This window comes from Heptranchias perlo, chromosome 17, assembly GCF_035084215.1.
Source record: "Heptranchias perlo isolate sHepPer1 chromosome 17, sHepPer1.hap1, whole genome shotgun sequence".
NCBI classification, from domain to species: domain Eukaryota; kingdom Metazoa; phylum Chordata; class Chondrichthyes; order Hexanchiformes; family Hexanchidae; genus Heptranchias; species Heptranchias perlo.
In genome coordinates, this window is record NC_090341.1 from 53,328,766 (window position 1) to 53,350,583 (window position 21,818).

Here is a 21,818-nt window from a genome sequence, read left to right on the forward strand (position 1 = left end):
TGCCGTTACCTGATCTACTGCCAAAAACGTGGCTTTCATCGAAAGTGAAAATTGCGATTGTGGCTTTTAACTAATTTTCCCTGGGCAGCTGTTTGTCCTTTGAATTAGAAGGTGTTTTGTTATACAATGGGGACATTAGAGGACAACAGCCAGTCAGGAGTGACTTCCCATACAGAAGATAAGATAGCCAAGTCTGTTGCTTGCTGAACGTAGGAACAGGATTAGGCCATTCAGCCCCTCGAGCCTGTTCCACCATTTAATTAGATCATGGCCGATCTGAACCTCAACTCCATTTTCCCGCCTTTGATCCATAGCCATTGATACCCTTACCTAATAAAAATCTGTCAAGCTCAGTCTTGAAACTTTCAATTGACCTACAGCCTTTTGGGGGAAGAGAGTTCCAGATTTCTACTATCCATAGTAGACAGGATGATGCAGGTGATCTTGGACCCTGCGATCTCTCAGCATGTTGAGAATGGAACACTTTCCTGTTTTATTTTTACCCAGACACAGCACCAACTTCCCTCAGGTCCGTACATCATAGGTTGGATACTCAATAAAGCTCCATCTGTTTGGTCCAACACCAAGCCCAGCAAAAAATTCGACTTTTTCCATCCTTATATCAGGCATTTCTGTATCCTACTCGACCGAGGTTGCTGGTTTGTGATTAATTTTCAGCGGTTTTGAGCCTTGCACTCATGTCCGTTAGGAACTGGGCTGTGATCCTTACATTCAGCAGAGAGAAGGGACTTCCACCCAATCAGACCACCGAAATATCCATTTTATAATTCTCACAAGTGCAGTAACAGAAATGGGTTCTACAAACCCTGATTTGTAGGACCAGTGCGATTCGCCCAATCTGCTCCCTGTGCACATTTTTTGCTTGAAATGCAAATGACTACAGCCCGGAAGTTACACTGTGCAATAGTGTTGCCTGTGTGAAATTCCTGAGACTGATATTTTAAGGGAGGCGTTAATTTGATTAGCTGATTAACTCTTCATTAAAATAATGGACAGGTGAATTACATATGTGCGTGCTGAGTCTCTGTAGAGAGATCTCCAGGCTGATCATCCCACACCCCAATGAGCTCAGAATTCACACTGAAAAAAAGTAGATGAAGGATATGAAGAGGATACCACACATGTAAAATCAATCAGTTTGGTTTGGAGACCCAGGCATTAATTGCAATAGTCTTGAAAAATCAGAAATGGAGACAGAAGTACTGCAGAAATCTCAGTTGCTTCTGGTGATCAGGGATGAGATGGCTCTGGTTCATTGTCTTGACTGCAAATCCAGGCCTGTTCCAGCTAATCCTTACCTCCTGGTATCTAGCTATTCCTCCATTGACGGCTGCATCTATCACTCCATTCAGACACATACTGAGCAGGTTAATGTTGGCGTGCAGCTGCTTGTGCTGGTACTGGCTGATGAGAGTCCGCAACTCCTGGTTTTTGTTCTCTACGACATGGATGGCATTTTCCAGGGGGCTCACCTCCACCTGCCACAAACCAATCACAAAACATAACTACAACCACAACTTGCATTTATATAGCGCTTTTAACGTAGTAAAAGCACCCCAAAGTGCTTCACAGGAGCGATTATCAAACAAAATTTAACACCGAGCCACATAAGGAGATATTAGGACAGGTGACCAAAAGCTTGGTCAAATAGGTAGTTTTTAAGAAGCGACTTAAAGGAGGAGAGACAGGTGGAAAGGTTTAGGGAGGGAATTCCAGAGCTTAGGGCCTAGACAGCTAAAGGCACGGCCGCCAAAAATGAGGCAAAGGAAATCAAGGATGCGCAAGAGGCCAGAATTGGAGGAGCGCAGAGATCTCGGTGGGTTGTGGGGCTGGAGGAGGATACAGAGATAGGGAGGGGTAAGGCCATGGAGGGATTTGAACACACGGATGAGAATTTTAAATTGAGGCATTGCTGGATACACCTGATCACACTAAGCAGAAGGCAGAGTATTAAAGATTTTTTTTGCCAATTTTGCTCCCCCTCCTCTCCAGGAGGTGCTGACACCTGCTGCTGTCTGGGATTCTGGTGACAGCTACCCCTCTCGTACATCACCAAAGTGCCCATCTTTCCCATGTGAGCCGAGATAGTGAGTGCCAGTGGGCTATTCAACACCCGAGCCACATCCCGGCCTCACCCAATTTCTTGCCAGGGGTCAATGGATAGCGATCAGGACCAGGAACCATGGCGGCTTGTCCTCTTCCTAACCCAGGGCTCTGAGACCAGTTGCAGGGCTCCTATCATCAGCCAGCGGAGATCAGCACACAGACTGGGAATCGAACCTGGGACTGTCTGGTCTTAATGCTGCACTGGGTGGTGCCTTCACCCATTGGGTCAGAGGGATAGAGTGGAGAAATTCAGGCTTTTCAGCCTTGAAAGGAAGGTGACTGAGAAGTGACCCTATTGAGGTTTATAAAAACAGTAAATGATGTAGAAAGGGTAAATCCACAGCATTACTTCAAATTAAACAGTAACACAGGAGGACAGAGGTTCAAGCTAGCAAATGGCAACTTTAGGATGTTTGTTCTTCATGTAAAGAGTGATCGGCACATGGAATGTACTTCGAGGTGGGGAGGTGGAAGCAAAAATCTTGGAATTATTTAAGAACTGGGGGGATTGTGGGGCTGATGAACTAAGATGGGTCGAATGCTCTCCCTGATTTGTAGCTATCTGTGATCGCGTGACAGTGGGGAGATGTACAAATGTAATTGAGACAGAGTGGTCCCTTTTAATCCTGGTGAAATGAACACCCGACATGGGGTGGGCTGGGGAGTAGTGGGTATGCCGTGTACCATCCACACGCGCCATCTCCCCTCAGCCATCTTGTTATAGGAGGTGCTAATCAGAACTGGTGCCTCCCTGAAGGGAGGGAGCAATGATTAGTGGGGGGCTGTGTAACTGGGCTGCTTTCGTGTGCTTCTGAATTGCCAGCTTGAAGTGGCACTGACAGACGTCTGGGCAAGGCTCATCCAACCGGCCACGTGGCCCAGAGAGAGACTGGTAAGAGAAATGGGCTTCACGGATTTTTCTTTTGTGAGTTGCTGCCCAGCTCCACCGTTCTGTGCCTTGGATCCGGTGGCCGTCATGGGCTGGGTGGCACAGCCTGAGCCACTGGGTTACAGGGCACAGAGTGGCACCTGCAGTACCCCAAATTGTGAGCCTCTGGCCTTGGTCACACATGAGAAAAGGAACAGTTTTGGTGCCCCCTCACCCATCACCATCCTGGCTGAGATCAGCCAAGTCAACACTGACCAAGGCTCTGTGACCTTCTTAGTGTCACAATGGGCGGCATTGGCATATCTGTCAGTGTCACAGTGGGTCGGCTGCTGGGAAGCATGCGAGAGCAGCCAAGCAGAGACTGATCCGATTACTCCTCTTCCTGGGTGACTAAAGTAGTGGACAGGGAATGTCCATGGATGTTGTTTATATGGACTTCCAGAAGACATTCGATAAAGTCCCTCATGAAAGACTGTTAAATAAAGTTGAAGTTCATGGAATTGAGGGCAAATTATTGACCTGGTTAGGAAACTGGCTGAGCAGCAGGAGACATAGAGTAGGGATAATGGGCAGGTACTCAAAGTGGCTGGACCTGACTAGTGGTGTCCCACAGGGATCTGTGTTGGGTCTCAACTATTCACTGTATTTATTAACAACTTAGGTGACAGGATAGAGAGCCACATATCCAAGTTTGCTGATGACACAAAGATAGGCAGCATTGTAAGCAGCGTAGATGGAAGCATAAAATTACAGAGAGATATTAATAAATTAAGTGAATGGGCAAAACTCTGGCAAATGGATTTCAGTATAGGCAAGTGTGAAGTCATCCACTTTGGACCTAAAAAGGATAGATCAGAGTACATTCTAAATGGTGAAAAGCTCGAAACTGGCAGTCTAAAAGAGACTTAGAGATCCACGTACATAGATCATTAAAATATCATGGGCAGGTACAGAAAATAATCAAAAAGGCTAATGGAATGCTGGCCTTTATATCTAGAGGACTAGAATACAAGGGAGTTGAAGTTATGCTACAGCTGTACAAAGCCCTGGTTAGATCACACCTGGAGTACTGTGTTCAGTACTGAGCACTGCACCTTAGGAAGGATATACTGGCCTTGGAAGGAGTGCAGCATAGATTTACTAGAATGATACCTGGACTGCCAGGGTTAAATTATGAGAAGAGATTACACAAACTAGGGTTGTATTCCCTGGAATTTAGAAGATTAAGGGAGAATTTGATCAAAGTTTTCAAGATATTAAGGGGAACTGCGAGGGTAGATAGAGAGAAACTATTTCCGCTGGTTGGGAGTCTAGGACTAGGGGACATAGCCTAAAAATTAGAGCCAGGACTTTCAGGAGTGAAGTTAGGAAACACTTTTACACACAAAGAGTGATAGAAGTTTGGAACTGTCTTCTGCAAACGGCAGTTGATGCTAGCTCAATTGTTAATTTTAAATCTGAGATTGATAGATTTTTGTAAACCAAAGGCATTAAGGGATAGGGGGCTATGGCGGATATATGGAGTTAGGTCACAGATTAGCCATGATCTCAATGAATGCCGGGACAGGCTCAAGGGACGAAATGACCTACTCCTGTTCCTCTCCACAGCGGTGCAGTAGGAAACCTCGCGCCCCTTCACCCCAGGGTGCCATCTATTAGTGTTTCAGTGCTGTATGCTGTTTTTAAAGACAGTCATAGCAAGCTATTCGACATCACAGCTGATCGTGATCGTGTCCATAACATGCACAATTCCAGCAAAGGCACAGAATAGCGATCGGGAATCCTGACTGAAAGTTTCTCCCTTGCCCCCTACCAGGGGTGCCCAGGCCAATTGTAGAGCCTCACCATCACCCCGACTGTGATTAGCTCACTTCGCACAGACTCTGGGTCTGGGGCCTTCTGGGTATCAATAGCAGAGTGCCACTCAAGGCAGTGCATTTACACACTGAGTCACTGGGGGACCTGTGGGCTGGTTCAGACTGACACTCCTCCATACTGTCAGCGCTCAGTGAAGGTAGAGAGCAGCAGATCGGACACTCTCCCCAGGCTGTCTGTTGGAACCTGACTTGTCTCTCCATTTGACTGATATTCCTAGGCTCAGTGCTGCTCTGAACTTTTCTCTCTTCTCCCAAGAATCAAATGCTCCATCCGACGCACTTCTCCTTCTCTCTACATTCTCACTGTTGAAGTCGAGACTCGTCACACCATCTCCCACTCTAACTCAGGAATTAATTTTAAGCTAACCCGCCTGGTGAGAAACTGGCCGAAGTCAATGGAAAGTAAAATCAGACGGGGTGTAAAACAGACGGCTGATCCAATTCCGGCAGTTTCCCGTCAGGCGGGTTAGGCTAAAATTACCCCCAGGACTGCAAAACCCAAACTCCTCGTCTCCTTCAGTATTCTCTACAACCTACAGGCTTTTACAACCCAAGCTTGGCGTCACCGAACCGTTCTGTCTCCATTTACCTCGTCTTTACTCCTACTTTTTTCAATATTGTAGAATCTATGCTAAGGGCCTTGGCCTTACTCCTTCATTTAAAAACCCCTGCCAGAGGCTGGGTTAAGGTTTTGAAAAAAGACATGATGTGAAGAAAATGAACTGAGGTGGAGGTGGTGGGGTGGTGTGTAAGTGGATCAATATCCTCATTAAAGGAAGAACTCTGGGAACAGGACAATGCATCGTCTTCCTGGGGTAACAACAGACCCATTTGAAAACAGCAATAGTAAGCAGGAACTTACCACCTCTCTCTTCTCTACTTCAAACCAACGGGAGATCCCGGGTAAGCTGTGTGTGAGGGTCAGGGTGGTGCGTTCAATCCAGAGACTCTACAGCAGGTCAGAGAATGATATAGAACCATTATTGCCACAAACTGTTACTCCAGTACCTCAGATTCCGAGACCCCAGCAACTCTCTCTCTCACACACCCCAGCAACTCTCTCTCTCACACACCTCAGCAACTCTCTCTCTCTCACACCCCAGCAACTCTCTCTCTCACACACCTCAGCAACTCTCTCTCTCACACACCTCAGCAACTTTCTCTCACACACACCCCAGCAACTCTCTCTCTCACACACCTCAGCAACTCTCTCTCACACACCCCAGCAACTCTCTCTCACACACACCCCAGCAACTCTCTCTCTCACACACCTCAGCAACTCTCTCTCACACACACCCCAGCAACTCTCTCTCACACACACGCCAGCAACTCTCTCTCACACACACGCCAGCAACTCTCTCTCACACACACCTCAGCAACTCTCTCTCTCTCACACCCCAGCAACTCTCTCTCACACACACCCCAGCAACTCTCTCTCTCACACCCCAGCAACTCTCTCTCTCTCACACCCCAGCAACTCTCTCTCACACACACCCCAGCAACTCTCTCTCTCACACACCCCAGCAACTCTCTCTCACACACACCCCAGAAACTCTCTCTCACACACACCTCAGCAACTCTCTCTCTCTCACACCCCAGCAACTCTCTCTCACACACACCCCAGCAACTCTCTCTCTCACACCCCAGCAACTCTCTCTCTCTCACACCCCAGCAACTCTCTCTCACACACACCCCAGCAACTCTCTCTCTCTCACACCCCAGCAACTCTCTCTCACACACACCCCAGCAACTCTCTCTCACACACACCTCAGCAACTCTCTCTCTCACACACACCCCAGCAACTCTCTCTCTCACACCCCAGCAACTCTCTCTCTCTCACACCCCAGCAACTCTCTCTCTCACACCCCAGCAACTCTCTCTCTCTCACACCCCAGCAACTCTCTCTCACACACACCCCAGCAACTCTCTCACACACACCCCAGCAACTCTCTCTCACACACACACCCCAGCAACTCTCTCTCTCTCACACACACCCCAGCAACTCTCTCTCTCACACACACCCCAGCAACTCTCTCTCTCACACACACCCCAGCAACTCTCTCTCACACACACACCCCAGCAACTCTCTCTCTCTCACACACACCCCAGCAACTCTCTCTCTCACACACACCCCAGCAACTCTCTCTCTCTCACACACACCCCAGCAACTCTCTCTCTCTCACACACACCCCAGCAACTCTCTCTCACACACACCCCAGCAACTCTCTCTCTCACACACACCCCAGCAACTCTCTCTCTCACACACCCCAGCAACTCTCTCTCTCACACACCCCAGCAACTCTCTCTCTCACACACCCCAGCAACTCTCTCTCACACACACCCCAGCAACTCTCTCTCACACACACCCCAGCAACTCTCTCTCACACACACCCCAGCAACTCTCTCTCACACACACCCCAGCAACTCTCTCTCACACACACCCCAGCAACTCTCTCTCTCTCACACCCCAGCAACTCTCTCTCACACACACCCCAGCAACTCTCTCTCACACACACCCCAGCAACTCTCTCACACACCCCAGCAACTCTCTCTCTCTCACGCCCCAGCAACTCTCTCTCTCTCACACACACCCCAGCAACTCTCTCTCACACACACCCCAGCAACTCTCTCTCACACACACCCCAGCAACTCTCTCTCTCTCACACCCCAGCAACTCTCTCTCTCTCACACCCCAGCAACTCTCTCTCTCTCACACCCCAGCAACTCTCTCTCTCTCACACCCCAGCAACTCTCTCTCACACACACCCCAGCAACTCTCTCTCTCTCACACCCCAGCAACTCTCTCTCACACACACCCCAGCAACTCTCTCTCACACACACCCCAGCAACTCTCTCTCACACACCCCAGCAACTCTCTCTCTCTCACGCCCCAGCAACTCTCTCTCTCTCACACCCCAGCAACTCTCTCTCACATACACCCCAGCAACTCTCTCTCACACACACCCCAGCAACTCTCTCTCTCTCACACCCCAGCAACTCTCTCTCACACACACCCCAGCAACTCTCTCTCACACACACCCCAGCAACTCTCTCTCACACACACCCCAGCAACTCTCTCTCACACACACCTCAGCAACTCTCTCTCACACACACCCCAGCAACTCTCTCTCACACACACCCCAGCAACTCTCTCTCACACACACCCCAGCAACTCTCTCTCACTCACACCCCAGCAACTCTCTCTCTCACACACCCCAGCAACTCTCTCTCACACACACCCCAGCAACTCTCTCTCACACACACCCCAGCAACTCTCTCTCACACACACCTCAGCAACTCTCTCTCACACACACCCCAGCAACTCTCTCTCTCACACACCCCAGCAACTCTCTCTCACACACACCCCAGCAACTCTCTCTCACACACACCCCAGCAACTCTCTCTCACACACACCCCAGCAACTCTCTCTCTCTCTCACACACCCCAGCAACTCTCTCTCACACACACCCCAGCAACGCTCTCTCACACACACCCCAGCAACTCTCTCTCTCTCACACACCCCAGCAACTCTCTCTCACACACACCTCAGCAACTCTCTCTCACACCCCAGCAACTCTCTCTCTCTCTCACACCCCAGCAACTCTCTCTCACACACACCCCAGCAACTCTCTCTCACACACACCCCAGCAACTCTCTCTCTCTCACACCCCAGCAACTCTCTCTCACACACACCCCAGCAACTCTCTCTCACACACACCCCAGCAACTCTCTCTCACACACACCCCAGCAACTCTCTCTCTCTCACACCCCAGCAACTCTCTCTCACACACACCCCAGCAACTCTCTCTCACACACACACCCCAGCAACTCTCTCTCACACACACCCCAGCAACTCTCTCTCACACACACCCCAGCAACTCTCTCTCACACACACCCCAGCAACTCTCTCTCACACACACCCCAGCAACTCTCTCTCACACACACCCCAGCAACTCTCTCTCACACACACCCCAGCAACTCCCTCTCTCTCACACCCCAGCAACTCTCTCTCTCACACACACCCCAGCAACTCTCTCTCACACACACCCCAGCAACTCTCTCTCACACACATCCCAGCAACTCTCTCTCACACACGCCAGCAACTCTCTCTCACACACACCCCAGCAACTCTCTCTCACACACGCCCCAGCAACTCTCTCACACACACACCCCAGCAACTCTCTCTCTCACACACACCCCAGCAACACTCTCTCTCACACACCCCAGCAACTCTCTCTCACACACACCCCAGCAACTCTCTCTCTCTCACACCCCAGCAACTCTCTCTCACACACACCCCAGCAACTCTCTCTCACACACACCCCAGCAACTCTCTCTCTCTCACACCCCAGCAACTCTCTCTCTCTCACACCCCAGCAACTCTCTCTCTCTCACACCCCAGCAACTCTCTCTCACACACACCCCAGCAACTCTCTCTCACACACCCCAGCAACTCTCTCTCTCTCACGCCCCAGCAACTCTCTCTCTCTCACACCCCAGCAACTCTCTCTCACATACACCCCAGCAACTCTCTCTCTCTCACACCCCAGCAACTCTCTCTCACACACACCCCAGCAACACTCTCTCTCACACACGCCAGCAACTCTCTCTCTCTCACACCCCAGCAACTCTCTCTCTCTCACACCCCAGCAACTCTCTCTCACACACACCCCAGCAACTCTCTCTCACACACACCCCAGCAACTCTCTCTCACACACACCCCAGCAACTCTCTCACACACACCCCAGCAACTCTCTCTCTCACACACACCCCAGCAACACTCTCTCTCACACACCCCAGCAACTCTCTCTCACACACGCCAGCAACTCTCTCTCTCTCACACCCCAGCAACTCTCTCTCACACACACCTCAGCAACTCTCTCTCACACACACCCCAGCAACTCTCTCTCTCTCACACCCCAGCAACTCTCTCTCACACACACCTCAGCAACTCTCTCTCACACACACCCCAGCAACTCTCTCTCACACACACCCCAGCAACTCTCTCGCACACACACCCCAGCAACTCTCTCTCTCTCACACCCCAGCAACTCTCTCTCACACACACCTCAGCAACTCTCTCTCTCTCACACCCCAGCAACTCTCTCTCACACACACCTCAGCAACTCTCTCTCACACACACCCCAGCAACTCTCTCTCTCTCACACCCCAGCAACTCTCTCTCACACACACCTCAGCAACTCTCTCTCACACACACCCCAGCAACTCTCTCTCACACACACCCCAGCAACTCTCTCTCACACACACCCCAGCAACTCTCTCTCTCACACACACCTCAGCAACTCTCTCTCACACACACCCCAGCAACTCTCTCGCACACACACCCCAGCAACTCTCTCTCTCTCACACCCCAGCAACTCTCTCTCACACACATCCCAGCAACTCTCTCTCACACACACCCCAGCAACTCTCTCACACACACACCCCAGCAACTCTCTCTCTCACACACACCCCAGCAACACTCTCTCTCACACACCCCAGCAACTCTCTCTCACACACGCCAGCAACTCTCTCTCTCTCACACCCCAGCAACTCTCTCTCACACACACCTCAGCAACTCTCTCTCTCTCACACCCCAGCAACTCTCTCTCACACACACCTCAGCAACTCTCTCTCACACACACCCCAGCAACTCTCTCTCTCTCACACCCCAGCAACTCTCTCTCACACACACCTCAGCAACTCTCTCTCACACACACCCCAGCAACTCTCTCTCACACACACCCCAGCAACTCTCTCGCACACACACCCCAGCAACTCTCTCTCTCTCACACCCCAGCAACTCTCTCTCTCATACACCCCAGCAACTCTCTCTCTCACACACCCCAGCAACTCTCTCTCACACACACCCCAGCAACTCTCTCTCACACACACCCCAGCAACTCTCTCTCTCACACACCCCAGCAACTCTCTCTCTCACACACCCCAGCAACTCTCTCTCACACACACCCCAGCAACTCTCTCTCACACACACCCCAGCAACTCTCTCTCTCTCACACCCCAGCAACTCTCTCTCACACACACCCCAGCAACTCTCTCTCACACACACCCCAGCAACTCTCTCTCACACACACCTCAGCAACTCTCTCTCACACACACCCCAGCAACTCTCTCTCACACACATCCCAGCAACTCTCTCTCACACACGCCAGCAACTCTCTCTCACACACACCCCAGCAACTCTCTCTCACACACGCCCCAGCAACTCTCTCACACACACACCCCAGCAACTCTCTCTCTCACACACCCCAGCAACTCTCTCTCTCTCACACCCCAGCAACTCTCTCTCTCTCACACCCCAGCAACTCTCTCTCACACACACCCCAGCAACTCTCTCTCTCTCACACCCCAGCAACTCTCTCTCACACACACCCCAGCAACTCTCTCTCACACACACCCCAGCAACTCTCTCTCACACACCCCAGCAACTCTCTCTCTCTCACGCCCCAGCAACTCTCTCTCTCTCACACCCCAGCAACTCTCTCTCACATACACCCCAGCAACTCTCTCTCTCTCACACCCCAGCAACTCTCTCTCACACACACCCCAGCAACACTCTCTCTCACACACGCCAGCAACTCTCTCTCTCTCACACCCCAGCAACTCTCTCTCTCTCACACCCCAGCAACTCTCTCTCACACACACCCCAGCAACTCTCTCTCACACACACCCCAGCAACTCTCTCTCACACACACCCCAGCAACTCTCTCACACACACACCCCAGCAACTCTCTCTCTCACACACACCCCAGCAACACTCTCTCTCACACACCCCAGCAACTCTCTCTCACACACGCCAGCAACTCTCTCTCTCTCACACCCCAGCAACTCTCTCTCACACACACCTCAGCAACTCTCTCTCTCTCACACCCCAGCAACTCTCTCTCACACACACCTCAGCAACTCTCTCTCACACACACCCCAGCAACTCTCTCTCACACACACCTCAGCAACTCTCTCTCACACACACCCCAGCAACTCTCTCTCACACACACCCCAGCAACTCTCTCGCACACACACCCCAGCAACTCTCTCTCTCTCACACCCCAGCAACTCTCTCTCACACACACCTCAGCAACTCTCTCTCACACACACCCCAGCAACTCTCTCTCTCTCACACCCCAGCAACTCTCTCTCACACACACCTCAGCAACTCTCTCTCACACACACCCCAGCAACTCTCTCTCTCACACACACCTCAGCAACTCTCTCTCACACACACCCCAGCAACTCTCTCTCACACACGCCAGCAACTCTCTCTCTCTCACACCCCAGCAACTCTCTCTCACACACACCTCAGCAACTCTCTCTCTCTCACACCCCAGCAACTCTCTCTCACACACACCTCAGCAACTCTCTCTCACACACACCCCAGCAACTCTCTCTCTCTCACACCCCAGCAACTCTCTCTCACACACACCTCAGCAACTCTCTCTCACACACACCCCAGCAACTCTCTCTCACACACACCCCAGCAACTCTCTCGCACACACACCCCAGCAACTCTCTCTCTCTCACACCCCAGCAACTCTCTCTCTCATACACCCCAGCAACTCTCTCTCTCACACACCCCAGCAACTCTCTCTCACACACACCCCAGCAACTCTCTCTCACACACACCCCAGCAACTCTCTCTCTCACACACCCCAGCAACTCTCTCTCTCACACACCCCAGCAACTCTCTCTCACACACACCCCAGCAACTCTCTCTCACACACACCCCAGCAACTCTCTCTCACACACACCCCAGCAACTCTCTCTCACACACACCCCAGCAACTCTCTCTCTCACACCCCAGCAACTCTCTCTCACACACACCCCAGCAACTCTCTCTCACACACCTCAGCAACTCTCTCCCTCACACCTCAGCAACTCTCTCTCACACACACCCCAGCAACTCTCTCTCACACACACCTCAGCAACTCTCTCTCTCACACCCCAGCAACTCTCTCTCACACACACCCCAGCAACTCTCTCTCACACACACCCCAGCAACTCTCTCTCACACACACCTCAGCAACTCTCTCTCACACACACCCCAGCAACTCTCTCTCACACACACCCCAGCAACTCTCTCTCTCACACCCCAGCAACTCTCTCTCACACACCCCAGCAACTCTCTCTCTCACACACCCCAGCAACTCTCTCTCACACACACCCCAGCAACTCTCTCTCACACACACCCCAGCAACTCTCTCTCACACACACCTCAGCAACTCTCTCTCACACACACCCCAGCAACTCTCTCTCTCACACACCCCAGCAACTCTCTCTCTCACACACCCCAGCAACTCTCTCTCACACACACCTCAGCAACTCTCTCTCACACACACCCCAGCAACTCTCTCTCTCACACACCCCAGCAACTCTCTCTCACACACACCCCAGCAACTCTCTCTCTCACACACACCCCAGCAACTCTCTCTCTCTCACACCCCAGCAACTCTCTCTCTCACACACCCCAGCAACTCTCTCTCTCACACACCCCAGCAACTCTCTCTCACACACACCCCAGCAACTCTCTCTCACACACACCCCAGCAACTCTCTCTCACACACACCCCAGCAACTCTCTCTCACACACACCCCAGCAACTCTCTCTCACACACACCCCAGCAACTCTCTCTCACACACACCCCAGCAACTCTCTCTCTCTCACACACACCCCAGCAACTCTCTCTCTCACACACCCCAGCAACGCTCTCTCACACACACCCCAGCAACTCTCTCTCACACACGCCCCAGCAACTCTCTCTCTCTCACACCCCAGCAACTCTCTCTCTCTCACACCCCAGCAACTCTCTCTCACATACACCCCAGCAACTCTCTCTCACACACACCCCAGCAACTCTCTCTCTCTCACACCCCAGCAACTCTCTCTCACACACACCCCAGCAACTCTCTCTCACACACACCCCAGCAACTCTCTCTCACACACACCTCAGCAACTCTCTCTCACACACACCCCAGCAACTCTCTCTCACACACACCCCAGCAACTCTCTCTCACTCACACCCCAGCAACTCTCTCTCTCACACACCCCAGCAACTCTCTCTCACACACACCCCAGCAACTCTCTCTCTCACACACCCCAGCAACTCTCTCTCACACACACCCCAGCAACTCTCTCTCACACACACCCCAGCAACTCTCTCTCTCTCTCACACACCCCAGCAACTCTCTCTCACACACACCTCAGCAACTCTCTCTCACACCCCAGCAACTCTCTCTCTCTCTCACACCCCAGCAACTCTCTCTCACACACACCCCAGCAACTCTCTCTCACACACACCCCAGCAACTCTCTCTCTCTCACACCCCAGCAACTCTCTCTCACACACACCCCAGCAACTCTCTCTCACACACACCCCAGCAACTCTCTCTCTCTCACACCCCAGCAACTCTCTCTCACACACACCCCAGCAACTCTCTCTCACACACACCCCAGCAACTCTCTCTCTCTCACACCCCAGCAACTCTCTCTCACACACACCCCAGCAACTCTCTCTCACACACACCCCAGCAACTCTCTCTCACACACACCCCAGCAACTCTCTCTCACACACACCCCAGCAACTCTCTCTCACACACACCCCAGCAACTCTCTCTCTCTCACACACCCCAGCAACTCTCTCTCACACACACCTCAGCAACTCTCTCTCTCACACACCCCAGCAACTCTCTCTCACACACACCCCAGCAACTCTCTCTCACACACACCCCAGCAACTCTCTCTCACACACACCCCAGCAACTCTCTCGCACACACACCCCAGCAACTCTCTCTCACACACCTCAGCAACTCTCTCTCTCACACACCCCAGCAACTCTCTCTCACACACACCCCAGCAACTCTCTCTCACACACACCCCAGCAACTCTCTCTCTCACACACCCCAGCAACTCTCTCTCACACACACCCCAGCAACTCTCTCTCTCACACACCCCAGCAACTCTCTCTCACACACACCTCAGCAACTCTCTCTCTCACACCCCAGCAACTCTCTCTCACACACACCCCAGCAACTCTCTCTCACACACACCCCAGCAACTCTCTCTCACACACACCCCAGCAACTCTCTCTCACACACACCCCAGCAACTCTCTCTCACACCCCAGCAACTCTCTCTCTCACACCCCAGCAACTCTCTCTCACACACCCCAGCAACTCTCTCTCACACACACCCCAGCAACTCTCTCTCACACACACCTCAGCAACTCTCTCTCTCACACACCCCAGCAACTCTCTCTCACACACCCCAGCAACTCTCTCTCTCACACACCCCAGCAACTCTCTCTCACACACACCCCAGCAACTCTCTCACACACACACCCCAGCAACTCTCTCACACACACCCCAGCAACTCTCTCTCTCTCACACCTCAGCAACTCTCTCGCACACACACCCCAGCAACTCTCTCTCACACACCCCAGCAACTCTCTCTCTCTCACACCCCAGCAACTCTCTCTCACACACACCCCAGCAACTCTCTCACACACACACCCCAGCAACTCTCTCTCACACACACCCCAGCAACTCTCTCTCTCTCACACCTCAGCAACTCTCTCGCACACACACCCCAGCAACTCTCTCTCTCACACACCTCAGCAACTCTCTCTCACACACACCCCAGCAACTCTCTCTCACACACACACCCCAGCAACTCTCTCTCTCTCACACCTCAGCAACTCTCTCTCTCACACACCCCAGCAACTCTCTCTCACACACACCCCAGCAACTCTCTCTCACACACACCCCAGCAACTCTCTCTCACACACACCCCAGCAACTCTCTCTCTCTCACACCCCAGCAACTCTCTCTCTCACACACCCCAGCAACTCTCTCTCACACACACCCCAGCAACTCTCTCTCTCACACCTCAGCAACTCTCTCTCTCTCACACCCCAGCAACTCTCTCTCACACACACCCCAGCAACTCTCTCTCACACACACCCCAGCAACTCTCTCTCTCTCACACCCCAGCAACTCTCTCTCTCTCACACCCCAGCAACTCTCTCTCACACACACCCCAGCAACTCTCTCTCTGTCACACCTCAGCAACTCTCTCTCTCACACACCCCAGCAACTCTCTCTCTCTCACACCTCAGCAACTCTCTCTCTCACACACCCCAGCAACTCTCTCTCACACACCCCAGCAACTCTCTCTCTCTCACACCTCAGCAACTCTCTCTCTCTCACACCCCAGCAACTCTCTCTCTCACACACCCCAGCAACTCTCTCTCACACAGACCCCAGCAACTCTCTCTCTCACACCCCAGCAACTCTCTCTCACACACACCCCAGCAACTCTCTCTCACACACACCCCAGCAACTCTCTCTCACACACACCCCAGCAACTCTCTCTCACACACACCCCAGCAACTCTCTCTCACACACACCCCAGCAACTCTCTCTCACACATACCCCAGCAACTCTCTCTCACACACACCCCAGCAACTCTCCCTCACACACACCCCAGCAACTCTCTCTCTCTCACACCCCAGCAACTCTCTCTCTCTCACACCCCAGCAACTCTCTCTCTCTCACACCCCAGCAACTCTCTCTCTCTCACACCCCAGCAACTCTCTCTCTCTCACACCCCAGCAACTCTCTCACACACACCCCAGCAACTCTCTCTCTCACACACCCCAGCAACTCTCTCTCACACACACCCCAGCAACTCTCTCTCTCTCACACCCCAGCAACTCTCTCTCACACACACCCCAGCAACTCTCTCTCTCTCACACCCCAGCAACTCTCTCTCTCTCACACCCCAGCAACTCTCTCTCTCTCACACCCCAGCAACTCTCTCTCTCTCACACCCCAGCAACTCTCTCTCTCTCACACCCCAGCAACTCTCTCTCACACACCCCAGCAACTCTCTCTCACACACCCCAGCAACTCTCTCTCTCTCACACCCCAGCAACTCTCTCTCTCTCACACCCCAGCAACTCTCTCTCACACACACCCCAGCAACTCACTCTCACACACACCTCAGCAACTCTCTCTCACACACCCCAGCAACTCTCTCTCTCACACACCCCAGCAACTCTCTCTCACACACACCTCAGCAACTCTCTCTCACACACACCTCAGCAACTCTCTCTCTCTCACACACCCCAGCAACTCTCTCTCACACACACCCCAGCAACTCTCTCTCACACACACCCCAGCAACTCTCTCATACATAATCACAGACCCCAGCAAATTTCTCACAACACACACAGACCCCAGCAACTCTCCCTCAACACCACCCACCACCCCCCCGCCAATCCCCACCACCAGCTACCTCCTTCCCAATATCCACAAACAGGACTGTCCCGGTCGATCCATCGTTTCAGCCTGTTCTTGCCCCGCGGAACTTATTTCTTCCCATCTCAACTCTTTTCTCCCCTTGTCCAGTATCTTCCGACCTACATCCGCGACTCTTCCGACGCTCTCCGCCACTTTAACAGTTTCCAGTTCCCCGGCCCTAACCGTCTCCTTTTCACCATGGATGTCCAGTCTACACAACCATCCCCTACCAGGACGGCTGGTTGGACCTCCTTGAACAGTCCCGATCCACCACCACCCTCCTCCGCCTGGCTGAACTTGATCTTACGTTGAACAACTTCTCCTTTGACTCCACTCACTTCCTCCGAATAAAAGGTGTCGCTATGGGAACCCGTATGGGTCCCAGCTATGCCTGCCGTTTTGTGGGATTCGTGGAACATTCCTTGTTCCAGTCCTACTCGGGTCCTCTCTCTTACCTCTTCTTCTGATACATTGATGATTGTATCAGTGCTGCTTCCTGCTCTCGCCCCAAACTGGAAAATTTCATCAACTTTGCTTCCAATTTCCGCCCTTCCCTCGCCTTCACACGGTCCATCTCCGACTCTTCCCTTCCTCGACTTCTCCATCTCCATTTCTGGGGATAGGCTGTCAACCAATATCTATTATAAGCTCACCGACTCCCACAGCTACCTTGATTACACTTCCTCCCACCCCGCTTCCTGTAAGGACTCTATTTTCTTCTCCTAGTTTCTCCGTCTCTGTCGCATCTGTTCTGACGATGCCACCTTCCACACCAGTGTTTCCGATATGTCTTCCTTTTTCCTCACCCGAGGATTCCCCTCCACTATAGTTGATGGGGCCCTCAACTGTGTCTATCTCATTTCCAGCACTTCTGCCCTCACCCTTTCCCCTCCCTCCCCGAACCATGATAGGGTCCCCCTTCTCCTCAACCTTCCATCCCACCAGGCTCTACATTCAACGTATTATCCTCTGCCATCTCCAGCACAAAGCCACCACCAAACACATCTTCCCCTCCCCTCCCCTTTCAGCATTCCGAAGGGACCGCTCCCTCCACGACCCCCTAGTCCACTCTTCCATCACCCCCAACACCTGCTCTCCTTCCCATGGCACCTTCCCGTGCGAACGCAGGAGATGCAACACTTGCCCTTTCACCTCCTCCCTTCCCACCATCCAGGGCCCAAAACACAACTTCCAGGTGAAACAGCGATTTACTTGTACTTCTTTCAATTTAGTATATTGTACTCGCTGCTCACAATCCGGTCTCCTCTATCTTGGGGAGACCAAACGCAGATTGGGTGATCACTTTGCTGAACACCTCCTCTCAGTTTGCAAGCATGACCCTGACCTGCCGGTCGCTTGCCATTTTAATTCCCCGTCCTACTCCCACTCTGTCCTCGGCCTCTTACACTGTTCCAATGAAACTCAACGGAAGCTCGAGGAACAGCACCTCATCTTTTGATTCGGCAAATTTACAACCTTCCGGACTAAACATTGATTTCAGTAACTCCAGATTATAACCACTGCTCCTATTTTTTTCGGACAGCAGGTGCTGGTAATGGTTCTGCTATTGCCATTTACACTCTAGAGCCATCGTTTGTTTCTTTACTTGCCCCATTACCACCCTCCTTGCCTTGCACCATCATCCCTTTTGTTATTTAACCACTCCTGCCCTCCACCCTATCAGAGATCTTCCCTTTTGTTCTTTCCTCCCCTCCCCTTCCTCCCCCCCTTTCCCTGGCTCTGTACTTGCTCAAAAATTGTTTAATCTTCAACTTCTTCCTGTTCTGACGAAGGGTCATCGACCTGAAACGTTAACTCTGTTACTTTCTCCACAAGTGCTGCCTGACTTGCTGAGTATTTCCAGCATTTTCTGTTTTTATGGCAGACTCCCGCAACTCTCACTCGCACGCAGACCCCAGCGCCTCACTCACACGCAGACCCCAGCGTCTCACTCACACGCAGACCCCAGCGCCTCACTCACACGCAGACCCCAGCGTCTCACTCACACGCAGACCCCAGCGTCTCACTCACACGCAGACCCCAGCGTCTCACTCACACGCAGACCCCAGCGTCTCACTCACACGCAGACCCCAGCGTCTCACTCACTCACACCCAGACCCCAGCGTCTCACTCACACGCAGACCCCAGCGCCTCACTCACACGCAGACCCCAGCGTCTCACTCACACCCAGACCCCAGCGTCTCACTCACACGCAGACCCCAGCGTCTCACTCACACGCAGACCCCAGCGTCTCACTCACACGCAGACCCCAGCGTCTTATTCACTCACACGCAGACCCCAGCGCCTCACTCACTCACACGCAGACCCCAGCGCCTCACTCACACGCAGACCCCAGCGCCTCACTCACACACAGACAGACCCCAGCGTCTCACTCACACACACACAGACACGCAGACCCCAGCGTCTCACTCACACACAGACCCCAGCGCCTCACTCACACGCAGACCCCAGCGTCTCACTTGCACGCAGACCCCAGCGTCTCACTCGCACAGACTCCAGCGCCTCACTCACACGCAGACCCCAGCGCCTCACTCACACGCAGACCCCAGCGCCTCACTCACACGCAGACCCCAGCGCCTCACTCACACGCAGACCCCAGCGCCTCACTCGCACGCACGCAGACCCCAGCGCCTCACTCGCACGCAGACCCCAGCGTCTCATTCGCACGCAGACCCCAGCGTCTCACTCGCACGCAGACCCCAGCGCCTCACTCGCACGCAGACCCCAGCGTCTCACTCGCACGCAGACCCCAGCGTCTCACTCGCACGCAGACCCCAGCGTCTCACTCGCACGCAGACCCCAGCGTCTCACTCACACACAGACAGACCCCAGCGTCTCACTCACACACAGACAGACCCCAGCGTCTCACTCACACACAGACCCCAGCGTCTCACTCACACACAGACAGACCCCAGCGCCTCACTCACACACAGACAGACCCCAGCGTCTCACTCACACACAGACAGACCCCAGCGTCTCACTCACACGCAGACCCCAGCGTCTCACTCACACACAGACAGACCCCAGCGTCTCACTCACACGCAGACCCCAGCGCCTCACTCGCACGCACGCAGACCCCAGCGCCTCACTCGCACGCACGCAGACCCCAGCGTCTCACTCACACGCAGACCCCAGCGTCTCACTCACACGCAGACCCCAGCGTCTCACTCACACGCAGACCCCAGCGTCTCACTCACACACAGACCCCAGCGTCTCACTCACACACAGACCCCAGCGTCTCACTCACACACAGACAGACCCCAGCGTCTTACTCACACGCAGACCCCAGCGCCTCACTCACACGCAGACCCCAGCGTCTCACTCACACGCAGACCCCAGCGTCTCACTCACACGCAGACCCCAGCGTCTCACTCACACACAGACCCCAGCGTCTCACTCACACACAGACAGACCCCAGCGTCTTACTCACACGCAGACCCCAGCGCCTCACTCACACACAGACCCCAGCGTCTCACTCACACGCAGACCCCAGCGTCTCACTCACACACAGACCCCAGCGTCTCACTCACACACAGACAGACCCCAGCGTCTCACTCACACGCAGACCCCAGCGTCTCACTCACACGCAGACCCCAGCGTCTCACTCACACGCAGACCCCAGCGCCTCACTCACACACAGACCCCAGCATCTCACTCACACGCAGACCCCAGCGCCTCACTCACACGCAGACCCCAGCGTCTCACTCACACACAGACCCCAGCGTCTCACTCACACGCAGACCCCAGCGTCTCACTCACACACAGACCCCAGCGTCTCACTCACACACAGACCCCAGCATCTCACTCACACGCAGACCCCAGCGTCTCACTCACACACAGACCCCAGCGTCTCACTCACACACAGACCCCAGCGTCTCACTCACACACAGACCCCAGCGTCTCACTCACACACAGACCCCAGCGTCTCACTCACACACAGACCCCAGCGTCTCACTCACTCACACACAGACCCCAGCGTCTCACTCACTCACACACAGACCCCAGCGTCTCACTCACACACAGACCCCAGCGTCTCACTCACACACAGACCCCAGCGTCTCACTCACACACAGACCCCAGCGCCTCACTCACTCACACGCAGACCCCAGCGCCTCACTCACACGCAGACCCCAGCGTCTCACTCACACGCAGACCCCAGCGTCTCACTCACACACAGACCCCAGCGTCTCACTCACACACAGACAGACCCCAGCGTCTTACTCACACGCAGACCCCAGCGCCTCACTCACACGCAGACCCCAGCGTCTCACTCACACGCAGACCCCAGCGTCTCACTCACACGCAGACCCCAGCGTCTCACTCACACACAGACCCCAGCGTCTCACTCACACACAGACAGACCCCAGCGTCTTACTCACACGCAGACCCCAGCGCCTCACTCACACACAGACCCCAGCGTCTCACTCACACACAGACCCCAGCGCCTCACTCACACACAGACAGACCCCAGCGTCTCACTCACACACAGACCCCAGCGTCTCACTCACACACACACAGACCCCAGCGTCTCACTCACAGACAGACCCCAGCGCCTCACTCACACACAGACCCCAGCGTCTCACTCACTCACA

The 21,818-nt window shown here is 53.6% G+C and overlaps 1 protein-coding gene across 1 annotated transcript in view; it reads right to left on the minus strand.

The window, feature by feature from the left end:
* Window positions 1-21,818, minus strand: part of dock3 (dedicator of cytokinesis 3) — a 1,008,697-nt gene that overhangs the window by 80,620 nt on the left and 906,259 nt on the right. The window contains exons 43-44 of the mRNA XM_067999007.1: window positions 5,756-5,842; window positions 1,320-1,499 (exon numbers count right to left, since the gene is read on the minus strand). Of these exons, the coding sequence (XP_067855108.1) occupies window positions 1,320-1,499; window positions 5,756-5,842 (267 nt within the window). The remainder of the gene's footprint in view (window positions 1-1,319; window positions 1,500-5,755; window positions 5,843-21,818) is intronic.